This window comes from Dicentrarchus labrax, unplaced genomic scaffold (assembly GCF_905237075.1).
Source record: "Dicentrarchus labrax unplaced genomic scaffold, dlabrax2021, whole genome shotgun sequence".
In the NCBI taxonomy this organism is placed as follows: domain Eukaryota; kingdom Metazoa; phylum Chordata; class Actinopteri; family Moronidae; genus Dicentrarchus; species Dicentrarchus labrax.
Window position 1 is genome coordinate 8,185,270 of NW_026136708.1, and position 19,358 is coordinate 8,204,627.

Consider the following 19,358-nt stretch of genomic DNA (forward strand, 5'->3'; position numbering starts at 1 on the left):
TGACTCGCTTTACTAATTCAGTGTCTTATAGTTTCTTATGGGAGGATGTGTAGCAGTGAGCTGTGGGGAAACATCACAAATTAGTCTGCTTGTCTTCTAGCTGTTGGAAGTAGGTCTGTGGACTGTTTTAAGACTGATGAAATGGGAATGTTGTATCTTTTTCTTTATGAAATATTTGAGTTCCAAATCTTTTAAAAACATGCATATCTCTGATAAAAAGGACAGAAAAGGCATGTCTGATTGAATTCTGAATATTTATTTGTTGTAATACTTAAACTTAAGGGTTACAGAGCAAGATGGCATTGTTTTTAACAACAACAACAACAACAACAACAACAACAACAACTATGGTCGACACAGAGTTGATTTCAGTTATTTGCTTGATGGATGTTTTCAGACAATGACTGACACACCTCTGACCCTCCTGTTACCTGTGCTACACGTGTTAGAGAGGGACAACTGACAGTCGATTGTTGTGGTGCAGTATATGAGAAGTTACCTCCACCCTGCTGATAAGCTGGAATAAATGAGAACAAATGTGTGAGTTTACAGGGTTTTTATTGAGTCCAAACAATAAATAAGTTAAACTTTCTTTAAACTCCAGGAGACATTCCTGTTAAAATCCATACAGTCCGATTTCACACTTCATTATGCACCATACCAGAATAATGTCAGATTTCTCCAGAGTTTAGTAACATTTCATGTAGTTTTTCTGACAAATAGATGACTAAAGCACGACTTGGTAATCATTGGAAACATTTCTGCTGAATATGTGTTTTTCAGTTTAACTTCCAACAAAATCCAGAAGAAAGTGGAGTGAGAGTGAGCATGTACAAGTTCAGCATCTTGCTCAATGAGACTTCAAATGAAACAGGAGACATGGCTGCATGTCGCACACAGGAAAGACTATCACTGTAACCATCAGAAATATCTGCTCTGTCTGGTAAGGTCAGAAACCAGCTCACCTGATCATCAAACAGCTCACAATCAGTGTATACAAAAACATCGGTGTGACTTCTAGACATTACATCTTCATGTAGTAAACACATTAATAAGATACTGTATGTGTTGAGATGTTACATTTAAGATTACTGAACTGTTCTATCAGGTAAAGGAGAGTACAATGTTTGAATGATGTTACAGCATATTCTACTTCTCTGTGGAGAAGGCTCTCTTCATGAGTGGAGGAGGGGTCTTTCCTGCTTCGTAGAGAGATTCAGGAGGAGGGGAGCTCAAGCAGCACCAGTCTGGGATGCGGCCTGTCTGGTTGTAGTAGTCTCGTGACACTGACCTGCTGCCCAGGATGTCCTGCAGTGCCCCGAAGATGGCCCCTGTTGAGCAGGACGATATGAACATGAGATGATATGAGAGGGCACAAACAATATTCTTCCAAAAGCTTATCGTTTAAAAAACTGGAAAAGGCTGACATTATGGTTTTTGAAGTATGCTGATGTAGAATATTTATCACAATGCAGTATTTTAAATTTAGGAAAGTCTGGCAGTGATAAATATTTTAAATAAAATCTCATATCTAACCTCCGAGCCAGGCGGTGCAGTTGGGTTTGGCAGGTGGAGCGTGTATACGCAAGCTCTTGCTGGCCAGCACATTGCTGTACTTGGGTTTCTCCACCAGGAGGCGTATCTCTGCCAGCAGACGGTGCAGGAAACCTGGCAGCATGGCCGTGCCTCCGATCACCACCAGGTTCTCGGAGAGCACCTTGCGTGCGTCAATGGGGCACTACAGGGAAATACATTTAGCATATAATACTTACATAGGTGTCATCCGTTTGCTTTTCACCCCTATATGACAGATTAGAGTGGAAAAGTCAATGTCTACAGCCCTTGCTTTGCAGCCAGGGAAACGTGCAACGGTCTGCGTCTTTAATTTAAATCATTTTACACCATCACGCCTTTTCAGCGAACGAAACTCTTTAGATGAAAGAAGCACCACATCCACTTTTTTCCCTTATAACAGTGCAGTAGGAGAAAAGATGGCAGAGGCAGGAGGAATCGGCAGTTCTACCACTACAGGATAGCACTTACTGCTTTTCAGGACAAGTGCAGACTAAACCGAATTTGTGATGGATGAAGGTAGCTGAAGTGGGCATTACTGCAGTGCCTTCTCTCTCGTGTGGATCCCTAATCAAATATCACTGTCAATATATCCTGAGCAAAGTAAACGTATTGCTGCCACAGTCGAACTCCGAGGCTGTGTAATGTCTGCTGCTGCTGGACCTGCTGAGATTAATTAGGCCGTCGTGTGCTGACTTGATCCCCACATGGAAAAAAAAAACTGCTCTCAGTTAACACGGAATGGCCACGGCTGAGCGTTGCCATGGCAACCACGCAGAGTCAAACTGTACACTCAACTCTGCGACTGAACAACATGGGGCACAAACTGGATTGCTGCTTTCCTCCTGCCAAAGACGGTGAAGATTTACAGCAGGGTAATTAGAAATAAACTGATGTAGACCTTAAAAGGGAAGATGTGAGGCGAAATCCACATGCATAATCCATATGTCAACCAGGCCACAAAAGATGTTAAAGAGGGCCACATAAGGTCATACTATTGCCACAACATGCATGTTCTACAGCACTGGTTCTCAAACTATAGGTAAAACTATAAGTACCACTGGTGAATGAATGGTGGAAGAGTTTGATAAACACTGGTCTACAGAATTTAAAAAAAGCTCTAATTCCGTTAACCAAAGAGGCGTCAAGCTATTATAAAAACATCGATAACTCGATTAAAACCTGGATTTTATGGTATTTGTGTAGAAAAAATAGGATTCCAGTGCAGACCGATAAATTAGAGCCTCTGATTATTAAATGAAATCAAGCTTCAAACGAGTTGCGCGTTGGCCCACTTACACAACACATAGCATGGTGTGCGGATGTGAGACAGTACAGAGGGCCTGAACTTCTCTTTCAAGCTCTTTAAATTCTTCACACAGTTACTTCCATCACTTTTTGTAGAAGTGTGACACTTTGGACGGCACTTGTACAGATTTCTTTGAAGAAAGAAAGACTGCATGTGTGAAAGAGGTTGTTTAAAGGGAACTCCTGCCTTTTAAGAAACAGCAAAACTGGGTTATTTTTCCAAGCTAAAAACGTGTTTCCTATTGTTTGTTCCTGTCATGACAAAGAAAGACATTTTATGTTTATCTTGAATGTTACACAGAAAGAATAACTTTTCTCTACCTTGACCAGAGCGTCAAGTATCAGTGAGGCCACGCTCTTCTCTTCATTGTCCTGTTCAAACAGGATCTCCATCACAGAGTCCCTGGGAAAAACAGAAAATCTAATCAGCGACAACTTTGTGACATAAAAAGTTTAACAAACAGGTTAACGGACAAATGTGCTGTCCCACAGACCGATGGTACAGCAGAAAGACAAAGGAAGACATTACCACCAGACAACTGAATTTTATAGAAGGACCTTCTAGAGTGACAACGGAAAAATAATTTACAAAACACATGCAAATATATCAAGTTGAAAAATATTCTATTTTAATTATTTTTTTAAATTTACAGAAAAGTAAGAACTAAATCTCTGGGGTCTGTCTGCTCAGTTAAAGCCAACAGCGGATGTAAACAGTATCATTTAACAAACTACCTGATTGATCCTTTGACGTGCAGGATTTTCTCACCATCCAGAGGGTAATCAACATCTGGAGGAGGGGCTGGCCGCTACAGACACATTCACAAGGAGGAAGAAGTTTAACTAAATCTACAGCAGTGCATTGCTCAACGTAAACATTTAGATTAGAGACAACATGGATTATTTTTCAGCCGATACAATAGCCGGTAATTACCTGCATCTGATGGCCGATACTGATAAGATAACCGCTCATTTCACATTTTTATATTTTAAAAAAAGAAGTTCGCAACCTGTAGTTATTACACACCTCAGGGTAAGAAAGGTTGAATGTATGAAGAAAAGAAGGATGATTTAATAATCAATAGCTCTGTTCTAACCAAATCTAACTGACATCACTATTATTAACACAACAACAACAAACAACAGTTCAAACTCATTAAAAAACATACTTTGGCTTTCATGAAACATAAAGCTTATCAATAGTTTTGCATAAGAATTCCAAATAAATTCTTATTGATATCAACCGATAATTTATTGGCTCTAATTTAATTAGCCCGATAATTTATAATGATATACATTTCCCATCAATATATATATATGTATGTATGTATGTATACATACATACACATATCCCATTATATATATACATATATATATATATAATTTATGATTTTCATTTAGATGGAGGCTCCCTAAGTAAATAACTAGCATTAAAAGCTGTACACAAACATTTCACTTACCTCAGCTGTACCGTCCAGGTTAAACTTGGCTTCCTGGATCTTGAGCCCTCTCTGCAGATCACTGACAAAACATGTTCTGACTGCAGGAAGCAAAACATAACCAATCAGCATGCATCCGAGCTAAAGGACAGATAACATTTCTAACTGAGGACTAACTTTTAACCAATGTCCTTAATGATTATTTAAATCATGAAAGAATTAAAAAAAATAATTAATCCATAATTCTGTGCAACTGAGAGGCCGTTCTTGCAGACATAAATTACAGTAAATTAAAATCATTCTTGTATTAAAATAAAAGGCTGAAGCCTACAATTTACCAAGTAGAAAATTACATTCTAGATTAATTAGGCTGCCCTAAATAAAGTCTGTTTTTATTTAAGAAAAAGAAAATACAGTATAATATACTGTGGAGGGATGGTAAAGAGCATCCACAGTCTCACTAGAAGTTTGGATATTTTGTGTGTTGTTTTCTTTCGGGAATTCTGCCTTTGAAGGGAATAAATAATAAGCGTTATCCATTACCCTCACAGGAGCGAGTAAGACAAAAAAAAAAGAAGTAGTCAGACCTACCCTTGATATCCTCCACAGTCTCCTCTGGGATGGTCCCTGAAAAAAAGATGAAAAAGATGAAAAAGAAGATATAAATGAAGTGAAACTTTTCTTTGGTTCATTTATGCATAAATCAGCTATTTCTCTCATTTCACTTCCAAGTAAGATTTATGATGAGGCTGAATCAGCGTTTGGGGAACGTGTGAGATGACACTGCAGAAAATGACAAGACTGCTTGGTGTCAAACAAATACTTAGAAAGCTGTTGCAGAAGAAACTTGTAGTATTTTATCTCTTCTGTCTTATAGACAATTTACAAATCCTGTATGGACTTCAGATTTTGAGCTTTGATTACAGAGATCTCAGCCCTTCTGTGCTTACTGCAGACATTTAGCTCGTTCAACAGTCCAGTTGAGTGAGTTGGCCTGCTGTCTGCCTTAATTATTGATACATTTGTGTGTTGCTTCTCTCCCTCTGCTGCAGCTTTAGATCTCAAAGCTCAACACAATGACTCAGTTTGGTTTCCTCCATCAAGAAAAGGTATGGAGAGAAAACTCTAAAATAGACTGTGTGCATACCGTATGTATAATTCACAAATTCAAATTGTCACACAGAAACAAGTTCCTCTTACGAATAGTAAATGATGCATAATGGGTCAGAGCCATTATATTTCCCAGCTCTCTGCATTGTAAAACAAATCAGCAGTCCATATCAGAGTTACAAGTTCCTGCATTTAACCACAGACACACAGTGTATGGTATATTTCTGTAATTACCAATGACAGCTGGTACACTCTGCCCAGTGGTGGTGTCTGTGTCCACAGTGCATTGTTCCACAAGAAGTCCATCTAATTCTCTACAAGGAATACAGACACATGCAGTTATGGGAGAAAACAAGCGAATGGAAGAAGGTTCAATTTTACAGTCCCACGATTTTCAATCAGCACAAACCAGTGTGTGAAATATAAGTGTTCTTTTTATAGTACACCAACATGCAAGTCACATACTCCTCTTAAATCTGTCAGAGAGCTACTTACTTATGGATTGCTTTACCTCCCAAAGGCAAAGCCTCCCAAGCTGGCAATATAGGAGTGCACTCATAAACCTGATTTCACAGTTAAGGTGGTAACGCACACTTCCCAACCTCAAAGTTTACTAAAAAAAAAAATCTCCTTTTCTTAAAATTCAGAAATATCAACAAAATAACACATCAGAAAGTCAGACACCTATTTGTGCACAGCAGACTTACCAAGTCAGATTAAGCTATTTTAGCACAAAGCAGCTAACCTAGCTCTGACAAGTATTCCTTACAACAACTACACATTGTATTATTTAAAAATTCAGAAAAACAAAACAAGACATTGTGGTTTCATAATCAGTTGGTTAATGCATAGTGAGCTTTGGCGGATTTACTTACTGAACAAAACCCAGTCTCTTCATTTAACTAGCACAGATTAAACTGATATCATCGGCTGCAGTGTTGTACTGATACCAAAAATCCTTGATTATGTGGCACGTTTTCTTAAAAATGCGATGGAAAATGCGGGGTATTTATGCAATTGTATGCAATATAATGTAAAGAGTCATTTCTTATTACTTCCTATGATAAGCAAGCATACTACATCACAGAAAGTGCTGGGAATATTTAAGTTCTCATCTTGTTTTATTTCAGACCTTAATAAACACATGGCTCAAACTTACAAAACACTAATAATAATAATAATAATAATAATAATAATAATAATAATAATAATGTTGTAATACTGTATACCCTTATACTGTGACATTTTCTGAGACAGTTATTGTACTGTGAAAATCTCACCTTATCCTTTCACTTAATTCCCCAAAAGAAAGCAAATACATCCATTTCTTTAAGGAGTCAAAGACTCCAAGATAACAGGAAAAGGATACAGGAAGGACCAACGTCTCTGTGTAGCCACAGTCCATCACCAGAGCAGAGTTGATGCCCAAAGTCATGATGGCCATGAGGTGACTTGGGGCAAAAAGCACGGACGGCACCTGGAAAACACCAAGAATCAAAGAATAACACTTAACACACTTACTACACTTACTACTTACGCACTAAAAAGATGTGTGTTTACTCTTGTCAGACTTGAGTCTGTGTGGGAAATTGTGGCAGTCCGTTTTATAAGCAATTCTTTTTCAAAAAGAAGTATATTAAATAAGCGATGTCCTACAGGGTCTATAAAACACTGATCTGTGTGGAGTTAACATACCTCAAACTGTTTGAAGAAAACCTTGGTGAGCGTCTCCCTGAAGTGAGACGGGCAGAGGATGGACTCGATGATGACCACTCTTCTGTCGCGAGGGTTCACCAGCAGGTGCCTGATTGAGACAAATAGGAAGACAATCTTTGATCTGGACCGCTCCCATTTTGAGCTAGAAGCAGTATATGTTCTGTAAAAAGGATGTTTAACACTTAGAATGAATAACTAATGCAGCAGAGTCTCACCTGAAGTACAGTATATGGATAAACTCTTTGAGGATGACATAAAGCTCTTCTGTGTTGATGTTGTACTGAACCACTTTGACGGCCTGAAAGTGAGACATTACATAAAACATTAACATATTGCACAATTTCCAAACATCCTTCCTTCAGCAAAGCACAGCGGTGTCTCACCTGTTGCTGTCCTGGTTTCCGAATCTCGCTGGGAATTATGAACCTGGGCCCCGTTTCCCCTGCAAAGCCACATCTGCAAGAAAATGCAACTGTCAGACGGGCTGCTAGAGGATGTGCAGAGAAGATATCTACACATATATTTATACCAACGCTGGTAAACTGTGTACAAACTAAACAAATGTACACATGATGCATACCAATACCAATATGTTCATTCATTTCTTCCGTATAAATAGAATAACAGTGCAGCTCTGTGTCAACAGTTGTGGGACAGTAACTGTAGACAAAGACATCATTATTAAAAGAGAACAGTCCTCTTGGTCTTCATGTGACTTGCCTCAGGCCCTCAGTGTTTCATCTATCTCAACACTTCTGACTAAAAGTCCAGTAGGAAAACCGACAGGTGACAAATGAACTGAATGAACATTTTATACGTCCCACAGAGCACAGTGTGTGTGTGTGTATATATTGTGTAGCACTGAGGCCATATACACTGCCAGTGAAATATATTATATATTTTATTGTGGCAATAAAGATTGCGGTAATGTTCTCACTGTAAATACCCTAAATGTGTGCAGATGTGTGGCATATGAGGTAGAATTAGGTGAAGTGACTTTTAGTAGCAGACAGCAGTCAGATTACCAGGTAACCAAGTAAACACATACAACTATGTAGGTCACTCAAACAGAAAGTCAACATCACATCTTAAATAACCAGTATAATAAAACTCTTCTGTGGATTTATAACTAACTAGAACATTTAGATAAGTTGAGCTCTCTTTAGATTTAAATTGATTGATAAAAATACGAGCATGTAGGGTGTTCAAAATGAAGCTAATGGCGTTCAGTGCAGTTGTTTGTCTTTACTTATTGGACTAATTGGCATTAGCTAACGCTAGCTAAACACTGACCTGTCTAGTTAGCACTGGCCGGGCTAACACCGCTAGCACATCATCTCCTACCAGTTTACACAAATATGTATCAAGTGTGGGTTTAACCCGCCGCATTAGACCTACAAGTACCCAGACGTGGACGGTTATAGTGAAGCAAACAAACGTAATGTTATGTGTTAGCACATTATGCTAACTGAATGGCTATATATGTATATATAAAGACTGAGACTCACTTTGTGTACGCGGCTCCTAAGTCAACGACGATCGCAGTCTTCTCTCCTCCACTTCCCAATCCATCAAATAATGGCATTTTATTAATCTGTTAATACAATAATGTCACTGCTTTAGCGCTGACGGTCACAAATGTGCATCGTTTCAACAGAATAAAATAAAAAGAAGATGTTGTTGTCTTCCTGTTGGGCTGGGTCGGGTCTTCACAGACGGGATGACGTCACGAACCGCCGCCTGATCAAAATGGGCGCAAAATGATCAGACTACCGATTATTGAACCGGTAAAATGTCCTGACCTGTCCAGATCAAGCAATAAAATGGAGACTTTTCAAATACAAAGAGAAAAAAACAAAATTTTTTCAATCTAAGATCCTCCAAATGCAGGCTTAACGGACAAGTTCAAAGTACATTTTCTATCAGTTTGCCTTATTTTCTGAATTGTATTGCACATATATTGGTATGCCGCCTTGTGTATTGTCCATATATCATCTTAGCAAGCATTAAGCATTGAAAACCCCTGTATTTTGGGGGGAGACCAGGAACAGTTGTAACAGTGAAGAGCTGTAATAAATTGACTTTCACTGAGTCAAAATGTTGCTTCAGAAGTTCTCTGTCATAAAAGGGCTGCAATTTTGGTAACATAAAACAAATAACGATTGTCTCTCTGACTATTGACTTACACAGATGTGACACATGGATGCTGATGGTGTAACCTCACTTGACCACCACAAGGGGTCCCCGGAACTTTTTCTGCATGTAAATGTGTTATAAGCCTTCTCCACTGTTGCTGGGCTGTCCGTGGAAAGTTCTCATATTAAGGCTGAAATCTGTGTCCCACATGAATCACATTTATCTGATACAAATAAATACAAAATGATTTTACTTGCTTGTTATACAATTACCATTCTACATTTCCTGTATCCAGTGTCAGTAGATATCCCACCTCATCCATGGCAACAGTTTGAGTCCCTTAATCTGTAGTGAAACCTTCAGCATCTTTGATACGACTGTTGACTTTTTGCAAAGTAACATACAATTGAAACTGCAGTTTTGCAGACCTGCATGGTATGTAACTTAAGATTATTATAAAAATGCACATACACCACTACTTACATACACCAAGCGCTCTTGCGTGCACCTGCTTGTATGCAGTGCTATTTTGGTGTAACTGTGCTAATTGAATGGGACAGAGCAGAAACAAATGCGCTTGTTCACAAAACAATTATTTATTTTTAGAAGTACCACAAGTCTTCTTGCTCACAACGTAGTGCAGTGTAAAAGCTGGGAGTGCATAATTAATCACTGTAAGAACATGTGGATAATCACTGATACCTTCTGTGCTCACTAACACAAAACAGGCCACTATATCTTGAACATATGTATGCTCCTTTTGCTTGAGTTTATTTTTTGGTTCTAATTTCCACTGATATGAAAATACACTTAACTGTGAATGTCAACTTGCACATGAGTCACAATTCCATTCAAAATAAGTCGAAATCAACTTTTGCATGTGCAGGGACTATTCTAGAAAAAAAAAGCAAGAGGGTGGCATGGAAACTTTAATGGGTCACAGAAATATATACAGATTTAATCATAAACAATGATATGTATCAATATGTGCTTGCAAAAGCCCCCAAATGACAATATTTTACATTAGTAAAGCATTGAATAGAATTATCTAAAGAAATAAATAAATCAGGTTATTTCTTTGAACTTTCTTTTCCCTTGAACTTAAGCTATTACTTAATCTTAACGTGGCCATAACAGATTGTTTAATTATATGTTTTGATTTCCATTTTTGACATGTTATGTATAGAATTAATCTAAATGAATGTGTTAAATATGACAGCAACCAGTGTGTAGTGTCACCACTATGTAAGTTTAGATAAAGGTATCAATCATGATTATTGATAAATGCCATTTAAAATAGTAAATAAAAATAATTTACCAAAAATGTATATAGCCTATGTATCAAAATATTATAACATTATACAATACATTTGCCCCTGTTGTAACAAAGCTGATTACACTTAAATCAATTTTACAATCTGTTCATTTAGAAAGAATAAGTTTTATATAATATTTAGGTTACAGCAAAAGAAACCGACAGTGAAAGATTTCGTTTCTTTGTAAACGAGGACAATAACAACCTTCTGTGGCCCCTCTGCTCTCTGTGAGCAGCAGGCGACCCTTAAACTGAGGTAAAGGAGCTGTCCATTCAGCACCACCAGGAGCCTCATATGATCCCTTTTGGGGAAAACAATGAAAATACATATATGAAAGGAGTCAGATGTGAACAAGGAATAGATTGGCACTGGAAGGCAACAGCTCGGTTTATGGTAAAATCATATGTCAAAGCCGCCAGTTGGAAGGAATCCTGCAGATTTGAAGCATTTGGTGGCAGCACTTCTGAAGCAGGCGGACATACGTAGAGAAGACTGAGACTTTCAGTCAGTGACGCTGAGCTGCACAACAACAAGCCTCTCCTTCCCACACCAGACTATCCTGAATTTGTATCCGTACGAACTGCAATTTTTTTTTAGATTTTATTTGCACACTGCAAGAGAAGCTCTGCGTCCTACAGACACAACGATCCGTCATGAACTCTGGAAGGTAAAGCCAGTTTTTTTTTATTTTTATTATTGTTATCCTATGTGAATTTGACTCTATATGCAAGAATGTGCGGTTTAAGGGGGACGCGTTCTGGTGTCTGTGAGGCTATGATTAGCTCCAGTGTGGCAATTATGTGCAGCCAAGATTGGAGAAATGTGATTCAACACCGCAATTTGTTTACAGTGCAAATGCTCGAGCGATTGTGTCGTCAGGTGGTGGACTGCGCGAGCATACTGGCTGAGAGCGATTTAAAACTGTATCGATTACAGGGGAGGTGCGCAGGCAGGAAAGTGGGTTGTATTGTGATATTGTTGGACCGTGCATCGTCAGGGCTGGGTGATGATTTCTCTCAGACTGGGTGTCACCCTCTTAACACCATACCTATCGTTTCTCTTCCTTCTCCAACAGCAGTGATTGATTATTAGGTGATTATTGCTGTCACATCATGTGAAGCAACACATGCGCCATACACAGATGTTTGCTTTGTTTTTAATCAAATTCAGCATTTGATAAGGTGCATATATCCTGTTTGAAATTTGCCCTCTGTTTTTGGAGAGATGTGAAATGTGAAATGTGAAAATGTAACATTCATGGATCCATCTGTAGAGGATCCTAGAGGATAGAAAACCTTGTGCTATTTATAGGTGAAGTGCGGAGGGGTGCTAAGGATTGCTGTGTCAGATTCCCTCTCTCTCTCTCTATTTGTCACTCCCCCTGTGTGTGTGTGTGTGTGTGTGTGTGTGTGTGTGTGTGCGCGCGCGCGCCCAGCATTTCCCTCTATTTATACAAAATGAACACAAGAGTCTGAGATGAAAAGGAATTTCATCCGAATTATTCAAAACGGTGCAACTGCAGCATCAAAGCAAAGGCAGGCAGAACTGCACAGTTAATCCTGTTCTCTGTGGTTATCACAGGCTATATGGAGTCCTCACTTTGATTTCTGACCCTTTAATCTGCAGTTGCACACCTTTGTAATGTGCCCTGTCACCCCTCTTCCCTCCCTGACACCGCCACCTCTGCTGTGCCTGTCCGCATGCTGGCTGGGTGGCAAAGTGTTGAAGTTGCAGACAGGGACTGTTCACTCCTCAGTTAAGCTCATTAGCATTTGTCATTTTGCGTCCGCTCTCAGCAGGCACTGAGACGAGACAGAGATGCTGATGTTTGAGACGCTACATCGCCTCCTCCTGGCTGGGCTCCTCTGTCTCTGTGTCGATGGAACCCCTGTCCCCCTTCAAAACTTCACCCCTGCGCAGGACAGTGACTGTGACAGACAGTGTGCAAGCTCAGTAACAACTGTTGGGTCAATGCTCACCACAGATGTAAAATCTGAACCCTCAGATACAGAACATGTGACTGGCCTGATACTGAATGTAGGTGCAAGAGGCGGGGCTGGCCCGCATGGACGACCTGAGGGGACAGCTCCTGTGACGCAGACAGAAAACGGGGACAGCTTTGATGGAAGATCTGGGCCGAGTGAGGCTGGTGGAGAGGCATGGAGCCAAAGGAGCGAGGTAAAGAAGGTTGGGAGCACTTCTGAGATGGGAGAGGCTCAAAGGCAGTCGAAGGCAGTTTCAGTGCTGCCTGTTGATCCAGAAGGTAAAAAAGAGAGCATATTTGTCACCAATGAGCCTATATTAAGTCCTACAGGTGGGAGGAAGCAGTTGGACAGAGCTGTGAGTACCACAAGGTTGATTCCAGATGGATTTTTTGCCTCCTCCACAGTGCCACCACAGCTGAGCATCACAGCCAGCAAAGACCAAGGTGGGGAGGACCGAACAAAACTGCCTGGTTATGGAGATTCTCTGCAGGATAAAGACCCAGAAACGAGCTCGCCGTCCTCTAAAGAACCTCCCACCCCTGGAGAACGGATGCAGAAACTGACCTCCCACAGTCCCATCCCTCCCTCAGTCTTTGTCTCCCCTCGGACCTCCACACCTTTGTCCATTTGGGGCCACAGTGGAGCTACAATATCCTCCCTCCCAGACCCCCTGTTACCTGAAATTGGACCAAATCTGATGCCCAGAGAGGATGGACCAGAAAGCCTGTGGACTGAGGCAGCAAGGCCCGGTGCAGGTAAGTCAAGAAAAATTAGAAAAGCTTAATTAATGTTGGTAGAAAATGATCATGCATGGATTTTTATTAGGGTAAAACTTTCTGTTATCCCCTCATTAGTCATTAATCCCAAACGTCAGGCACACACAATCCTCCAGAGTGGTGCAACATAAAAGCTCTGCAGTCATTGTCAACGTATAAGAATTCCCTCCACAACAAGCTGTTTTTTCTGGCGTCCTGGAGTTTGCAGGGTTTCAGGAGGCTTCATTAAAAAAGTGAAGCGGAAATGAAAGCGACACGTCTAGTGGCAGAGATTGCCTTTGATGATTGGCAAAGAAGGCGCTCGCTTTTCCACGCTCCACTTTGAACCCCAGCTGGGACCTGTGGCAGTCTAATTACTTTCTATTCCTGACTCGAGCCTGAAAAAAAAAAAAAAAAAAGAGAACACACACAACTGCCAGGAAAAGGCTGGTGGCAGGGTGTGTTATACAAGTCTTTGGAGGATTCAACCCCTCTTTCTCTCTATCTATATACCCACCGTAAAACCTCTTCTCTTTCTTTCCCACCCTCAACACTCCTCATCCAGACTATTGTAAAGAAGCAGGCAGGTTATTATTCAGTGAGGCAGGAAAGGGAAATGGATTAAAGGAGTCTGTCTGAGCCAATATGTGTTCGTGCCGTCCATTTGGGGCTTGTCTGTTTGATGAAGCTTCCTCCCAACAGAAAGGAAGCTGACAAAAAAATGCAATTCCCAAAACAGCATTATGTAAAGGGATTGCAGTCTTTATAAGCATTTTTCCGCCTACTTTAGAAATGCTTTGGACTAAAGGAAAAGCCTGAGAGATATGCAGTAACAGTTTCCCCTGTGACAGCCCCCCCCCCGTGGTAGCCTCTTATCTGGAAAGAAGCCTTTTTTCAAACAATCCTCCTTTCATTGTGTCTTAGCTGCATTGTGAACTCGGCTCCGAGTGCTCCTAATGAGAAAACTGCATGTCCAAAGAGGTTCGAAAGAGCTGCATTCAGTCATAAAAGGCTATATGCTGACTACAGTTGCTAGTTTGCAATCAAAAACATATATATTTTTCGCTGTCAGCAGAGAGAAACTGCAGAAACTGCAAGACCCTCGACTTGTCCTCGTTCATTTGACCTAGTTTACCCACTGAAATGAACCTATATAGCATGGTCACAAAACATTGTTTAGACTACAGTATTTCACTGACAATCCTGCCCTTTGGAAATTAAATACCATGCCACATATCCTGACCGTCATTCTGTCACTGTGCTTGTGTTGACACGATTACAGCAGACACCGTGGTCCCGCTGTCTCAGGATGAAGCCACAGAGGGCACCATGTCATCAGAAGCTCTGCCTCTAATCTTTGAGCCCTTTGAAGATGTCACACCAGAGGGGGCACCAGCCGAAGCAGAGGCAGCGGTCACACTGGTGCCAGGCAGTGCTCAGCCTCCTGCTGCCATGGCTACCGGAGGAATGCCTCTGTCAGAGGTAGACCTGGACCAGCTGGTCACCGTGGAGACAGACAGTGATGGTCCCTCGCATGCCCCGCCCTTGTTGATGCCAGACTGGACGTCACCTTGGCAGACGTCTGGCGCTGAGCTGCCGGAGCCAATCAGCTCCTCGGGCCCGTCTGTTTCACAGCGGCGAGCCGGAATTGAGCCGGATGATCATCCTGAGAGAGGTGATGTGGCAGAACCAGAACGAATGAATAATGCTCTATGGAGCAATTATTAATGTACCATAATACTATCAAGGATTTAGCCTTATTTCTCCTAATCACATGTGCTTCATGTTACTGCCAACCATGTTCCAAAGTGTAAGGTCATAATTCGTAAGTGTGATGTAGCTGCCAGTTTCGTAATTGGTTTGCTGTATGCTAAATTTCTATGAGAATATGCATTTAAAACCCTGTAAAAAGTGGAATTAGAGTTCCACAGATCATCATGATTGATGCATTGCCTCTATTAAAAAGATCTGTTTTTTTTTTGTTTCACTTTGATAAAACATAATTTCCTTCTAGGCAGCCTCTGGTTGGAATTTGTGTTATTTCATCATTGATGTGAACTAGTAGACTCTAAAAACATGCTTGAGAATGAATCATTTTGAACACGGTTGCTTATTGTATGTTTGAATTTCCAACATAATTTGCAAATTCAATGCTGCTGGGTGTTATTACATTTCTTAAGTCAGAGTTTTTTATCTGCACTTTAATGCACCAGAAAGACTTGGTTTCATCACATTACCTTGCTAGGATATTGTAATTCATCCATAAATTAAACCTTCAGTGTGACAGATTACCTATTGTATCTTATTTTCAGATATCTACAAGTTCATTTCCACATGGCTTTGACATGAACTGGCACCAATGGTTGCACAGACCAAACCTCTCACACATTGTTAGACGTTAAAATGAGCTGTGAGTTGTAGCAGCAGTTGCACAGTGAGTGAAAAACCTCCGCTTCTCTGTGTGTGTGTGTGTGTGCCATGTGATTTGCGACATGTAGGCGCTGTGAGGACACAGAACCTCCAGGAGAACTTGCCCACCACTGGCCCCTCCTTCTCATCCTTCCAGCATGCTATGACAACGGTTACCATGGAAACCCATCAGGCCGTGCACAAATCCAGATCAGGGTTAGAGGAGATGGAGTCTGAAGGTAAGACGAGTTATATCGCTGATTGAAAAAAACGATTTCATTTAAATTAGGATTTTTTTTTTTAAATTTAATTTTCACTCATGAATTTTTGCCTGTTCCCTCTTGCCTGCTAAGTAGGTGGTTTTTATTTTTTTGTTTCCCACAGAGGAGCCAGATGAAGAAGAGGATGATGAGAACTCTGAGGAGTCAGTGGAGGATGACAGTGAAGAGGACCTAACAGAAACACCTAAAACATCCTCAACGCCTCCTCCGTACAGCCTCATCCCTCCACCTCCTGTATGGGTTCAACGCAACCAGGGGCTGAGTATGACAACGTGGTTTCTAAATCTTTTTATAAGCCTAGGAATTTAACAGGATGTATTTAATGCTCATACCCTCACTTGAAAGGCAGAAACATTTAAACTGCTACCTGTACAAGGGAGAAATAGTTTTATAGGATGTTGCTCTGCTAAATCTGTGACTCTTTTCTTCCAGTGCGGAGCTGGGTAGAGCTGATCAGAGAAAAGGTGAGACTGCCCCCTGCTGTCCTTGAAAAATCTTGGTTGTCAATCAAAAATGACAGTTTCCTTCACTCCTTCACTAACCGGTGTTAAGGAATAATCTGGCAACATTCTCTATTTTTCTCACTGTCAATAAATGCAATGAAAAGATTCACATTAACAATAAATGTATCCTACTAACAAGTATTACCTCGGTGTCCATAGCATGATGTATCTTATTTCTTTGTGCCATAGAGCTTCTTTGTTGTCCAAAAACTATTAAAATTCAACTACATTTGCCCAAGGGCCAGAAGAAGGAAACACTGAAACAAAAGAAACAAAAAAACACTATTTGAATTTTAAAAATGTATAAAAAAGTAAGTCCTGCTACCAAAAATTATCTCTATGGGAACCAAATGTGTATTAATCCGCGGCTGAAAGTAGTCCATAACAAATTAACCATATACTCCAGTCTGAGAAACATTAGCTAAAATCTACAGAGACCAGTTTCGGGTACAAGAGAGATTAAATGGATTTACCTGGATCGGACATGTTTACGTGTCGGCTCCATTTAACCTCTGCGTCTCTCGGCAGGCGGGTTATGTGTCTGGGATGTTGGCCCCTGTGGGTATTGGCATCACTGGGGCCCTGCTAATCGTAGGTGCCCTCTACAGCATCAGGATGATTCACCGCAAAAGGAGAAACAGCTTCAAACACCAGAGGAGGAAGGTCAGACAGCCAGAGGTCACTACCCTACTTGTATTTACCACTTTTTACTTGTTTTAGTTGTTATTGGTCAACAATCTTACATTGAGTTGAGAATTAAGTTTATTTGTCTCTCCAGCAACCTCGAGAGCCTGGGACCAGCCGTCAGGACCAGGCCATGCTGCTGGCCGACAGCTCCGAGGATGAATTCTGATGAGACCGTTTTGGGCTCCTTTTGTCAGTGACCAATGGCTGATGCTCCTGTAAAGGAGGCTCGGCGAACACCCCCATCGCTATGACTACCGCATCTCCAATCACCCTGGGCTGTTTGGCTATAACTCATCTGATCCACAGAGTGTGACTGAGTATAGGGCACAATTTGCACAGGCTGCACAAAGGTCAGCTTTGTATTCCCCCTTTCTAAAAGTACCAATGTGAGCACTTTTCTGAATGTTGTCAGGTGACGTTGACTCTAATGGCTCGGCAGGACTGGTGTGATACACTGACATAAAAAATAATATTGCATAAAAAACTAAATGCATTAGCAGGGTGTTGACAGGATGGAAGTGTTTCTGGTACATTGAGGTTTTGGCTTTGTGGAGTTGAGGTGGAAAGTGAGGACCGGAAATTAAAAAGGGCTGTAGAAGAGTTACATTACATAAACAATGTAGATATATGTAGGCTACTGTATAAGTAGCTGATTTGGGGTCAGTCTTGTTAGTGTAAATACACTTTTTATTTCTTATTTATTTAGGATATTTAAAGGAATTGTTTAATATTTTGGGAAATTGCTGAGAGTTAGATGAAGAGATTGATGCCATTCGTCCAATAGCTGGAGCTAACAGCCGGTAAGCTTAACTTAGCATAAAGACTGTGTGTGTGGGGGGGGGGGGACAGCTACCCTGGCTCTGCCCAAAGGTACCAAAACCGGCCTACCCGACCCCTAAAAGATCACTAGTAGACATGTTTGTTTAACCCATACAGAAAATTAAGTACAAAAATGACAGTTTGGGGTTGTATGTTGAACTGTTACTGGGAGCAGTGACTTCCTGGAGTCTCTGCTGGTTATCTTAATACTTCTTAATAATATATAACATAACAAAAAGACAGCTTTAACTGTGCTGGTAGATTTTATTACATTGGGACAGACCCAGACTAGCTGTTTTCCTCTGTTTTTATGCTAAGCTAAGCTAACCGTCTCCTGGCTGTAACAGCTTCATATTTATCACAGACAGAAATTAGAGTTGTACTGGTCTTCTCATCTAAATCTCTGCAAGAAAGGGAATAAACGTGTTTCCCAAAATGCTCAACTATTTCTTAAAGCAAGATTTCCACATTTTAGAAACCCACACATAGAATTCATTTCAATTAATGCTTCGTTTAAATGTGAACTTTGTGGAAATGTAAATGTTTTATTCAAAGGCATTTGTTCATAAATGTTACTGTGAGACGCACATACAAAATATCATAATCCTACAAAAGTATGTAGCATAAAACAGGTTTTAATGTACAATATAACTCTGATATTAAGTCATTATTTTGCGACTTGCCAAATGGTTCTTTTATAAGTGCATGATTATGTCTATTCATACACAGACCCATTTCAGACTTCTTTCTAATGCTAGAAGTGTTTCTGTTGGCTGAAAAAGCACAAAGACACTGGGGCAGAACTTAATATTTTCACAAGTGAATTTTTTTAACCAACTAATTTTGCAAAATATTAGTTTCTGTGTATTAATATGGTCCAGACAAGGACAGATAAGAGACATTTTGGCCGACACGCTTGGCCCAAGAATGTTACATTGCTGAGATGCAATGAATTTTAGTCAGTCTTTACATTTTAGGAGAAAATAAGAGGAATCATTTAATAAAAACTTCTCTGCTTTAAATCAGAAAGAAGGTGCAAGAAATATTTGAACACTACGCATTTGTAACACAAATGACGATAACGGTCTTGTCTTTTTGTTTAAATATATTTTCTGTAACTTCATGAGCCATCTCATACGCTTTATGTACAACTGCCTGTTTATATGCAATAATACTGTTTTAGGGTAAGTGTGGTGTAAAATAGTGGACACTTTTGTCTCTTTATGTAGATACAAAACAGGATGTGATGAAATAAACAATTCTTTTAGATGTCTGATTGAGACTCTTTCTTATAATACAGCTTAAAAGTGTGGATTGTTTTA

The 19,358-nt window shown here is 40.2% G+C and overlaps 2 protein-coding genes across 5 annotated transcripts; one reads left to right on the top strand and one right to left on the bottom strand.

Moving 5' to 3' along the window:
- Positions 1 to 541: 541 nt before the first annotated feature.
- actr10 (actin related protein 10) lies at positions 542 to 8,873 on the bottom strand. The gene is made up of 13 exons (XM_051408005.1): positions 8,654 to 8,873; positions 7,529 to 7,601; positions 7,361 to 7,443; positions 7,125 to 7,233; positions 6,799 to 6,906; positions 5,925 to 5,992; positions 5,664 to 5,743; positions 4,911 to 4,946; positions 4,341 to 4,420; positions 3,616 to 3,689; positions 3,202 to 3,283; positions 1,537 to 1,738; positions 542 to 1,331 (listed from the first exon to the last, which is right to left on the bottom strand). The coding sequence occupies exons 1-13, from the start codon at positions 8,728 to 8,730 to the stop codon at positions 1,150 to 1,152; spliced, it is 1,254 nt and encodes a 417-aa protein (XP_051263965.1). The 5' UTR covers positions 8,731 to 8,873; the 3' UTR covers positions 542 to 1,149.
- A 1,945-nt stretch (positions 8,874 to 10,818) lies between these two features.
- On the top strand, positions 10,819 to 19,312 carry LOC127367831 (mucin-19-like). 4 transcript variants are annotated; one of them, XM_051407986.1, is made up of 9 exons: positions 10,825 to 11,264; positions 12,394 to 12,860; positions 12,987 to 13,337; positions 14,620 to 15,012; positions 15,836 to 15,985; positions 16,131 to 16,289; positions 16,460 to 16,491; positions 17,059 to 17,208; positions 17,309 to 19,312. In XM_051407986.1, exons 2-9 carry the CDS (start codon positions 12,416 to 12,418, stop codon positions 17,381 to 17,383), a joined length of 1,755 nt encoding a protein of 584 aa, XP_051263946.1. In that variant the 5' UTR covers positions 10,825 to 11,264; positions 12,394 to 12,415; the 3' UTR covers positions 17,384 to 19,312. The 4 variants fall into 4 exon arrangements, with proteins under 4 accessions (XP_051263945.1, XP_051263943.1, XP_051263944.1 ...); XM_051407985.1 differs by having other exon boundaries at positions 10,819 to 11,264; positions 12,394 to 13,337; positions 17,059 to 17,193; XM_051407983.1 differs by having other exon boundaries at positions 10,822 to 11,264; positions 12,394 to 13,337.
- The last annotated feature ends 46 nt before the right edge of the window (positions 19,313 to 19,358 follow it).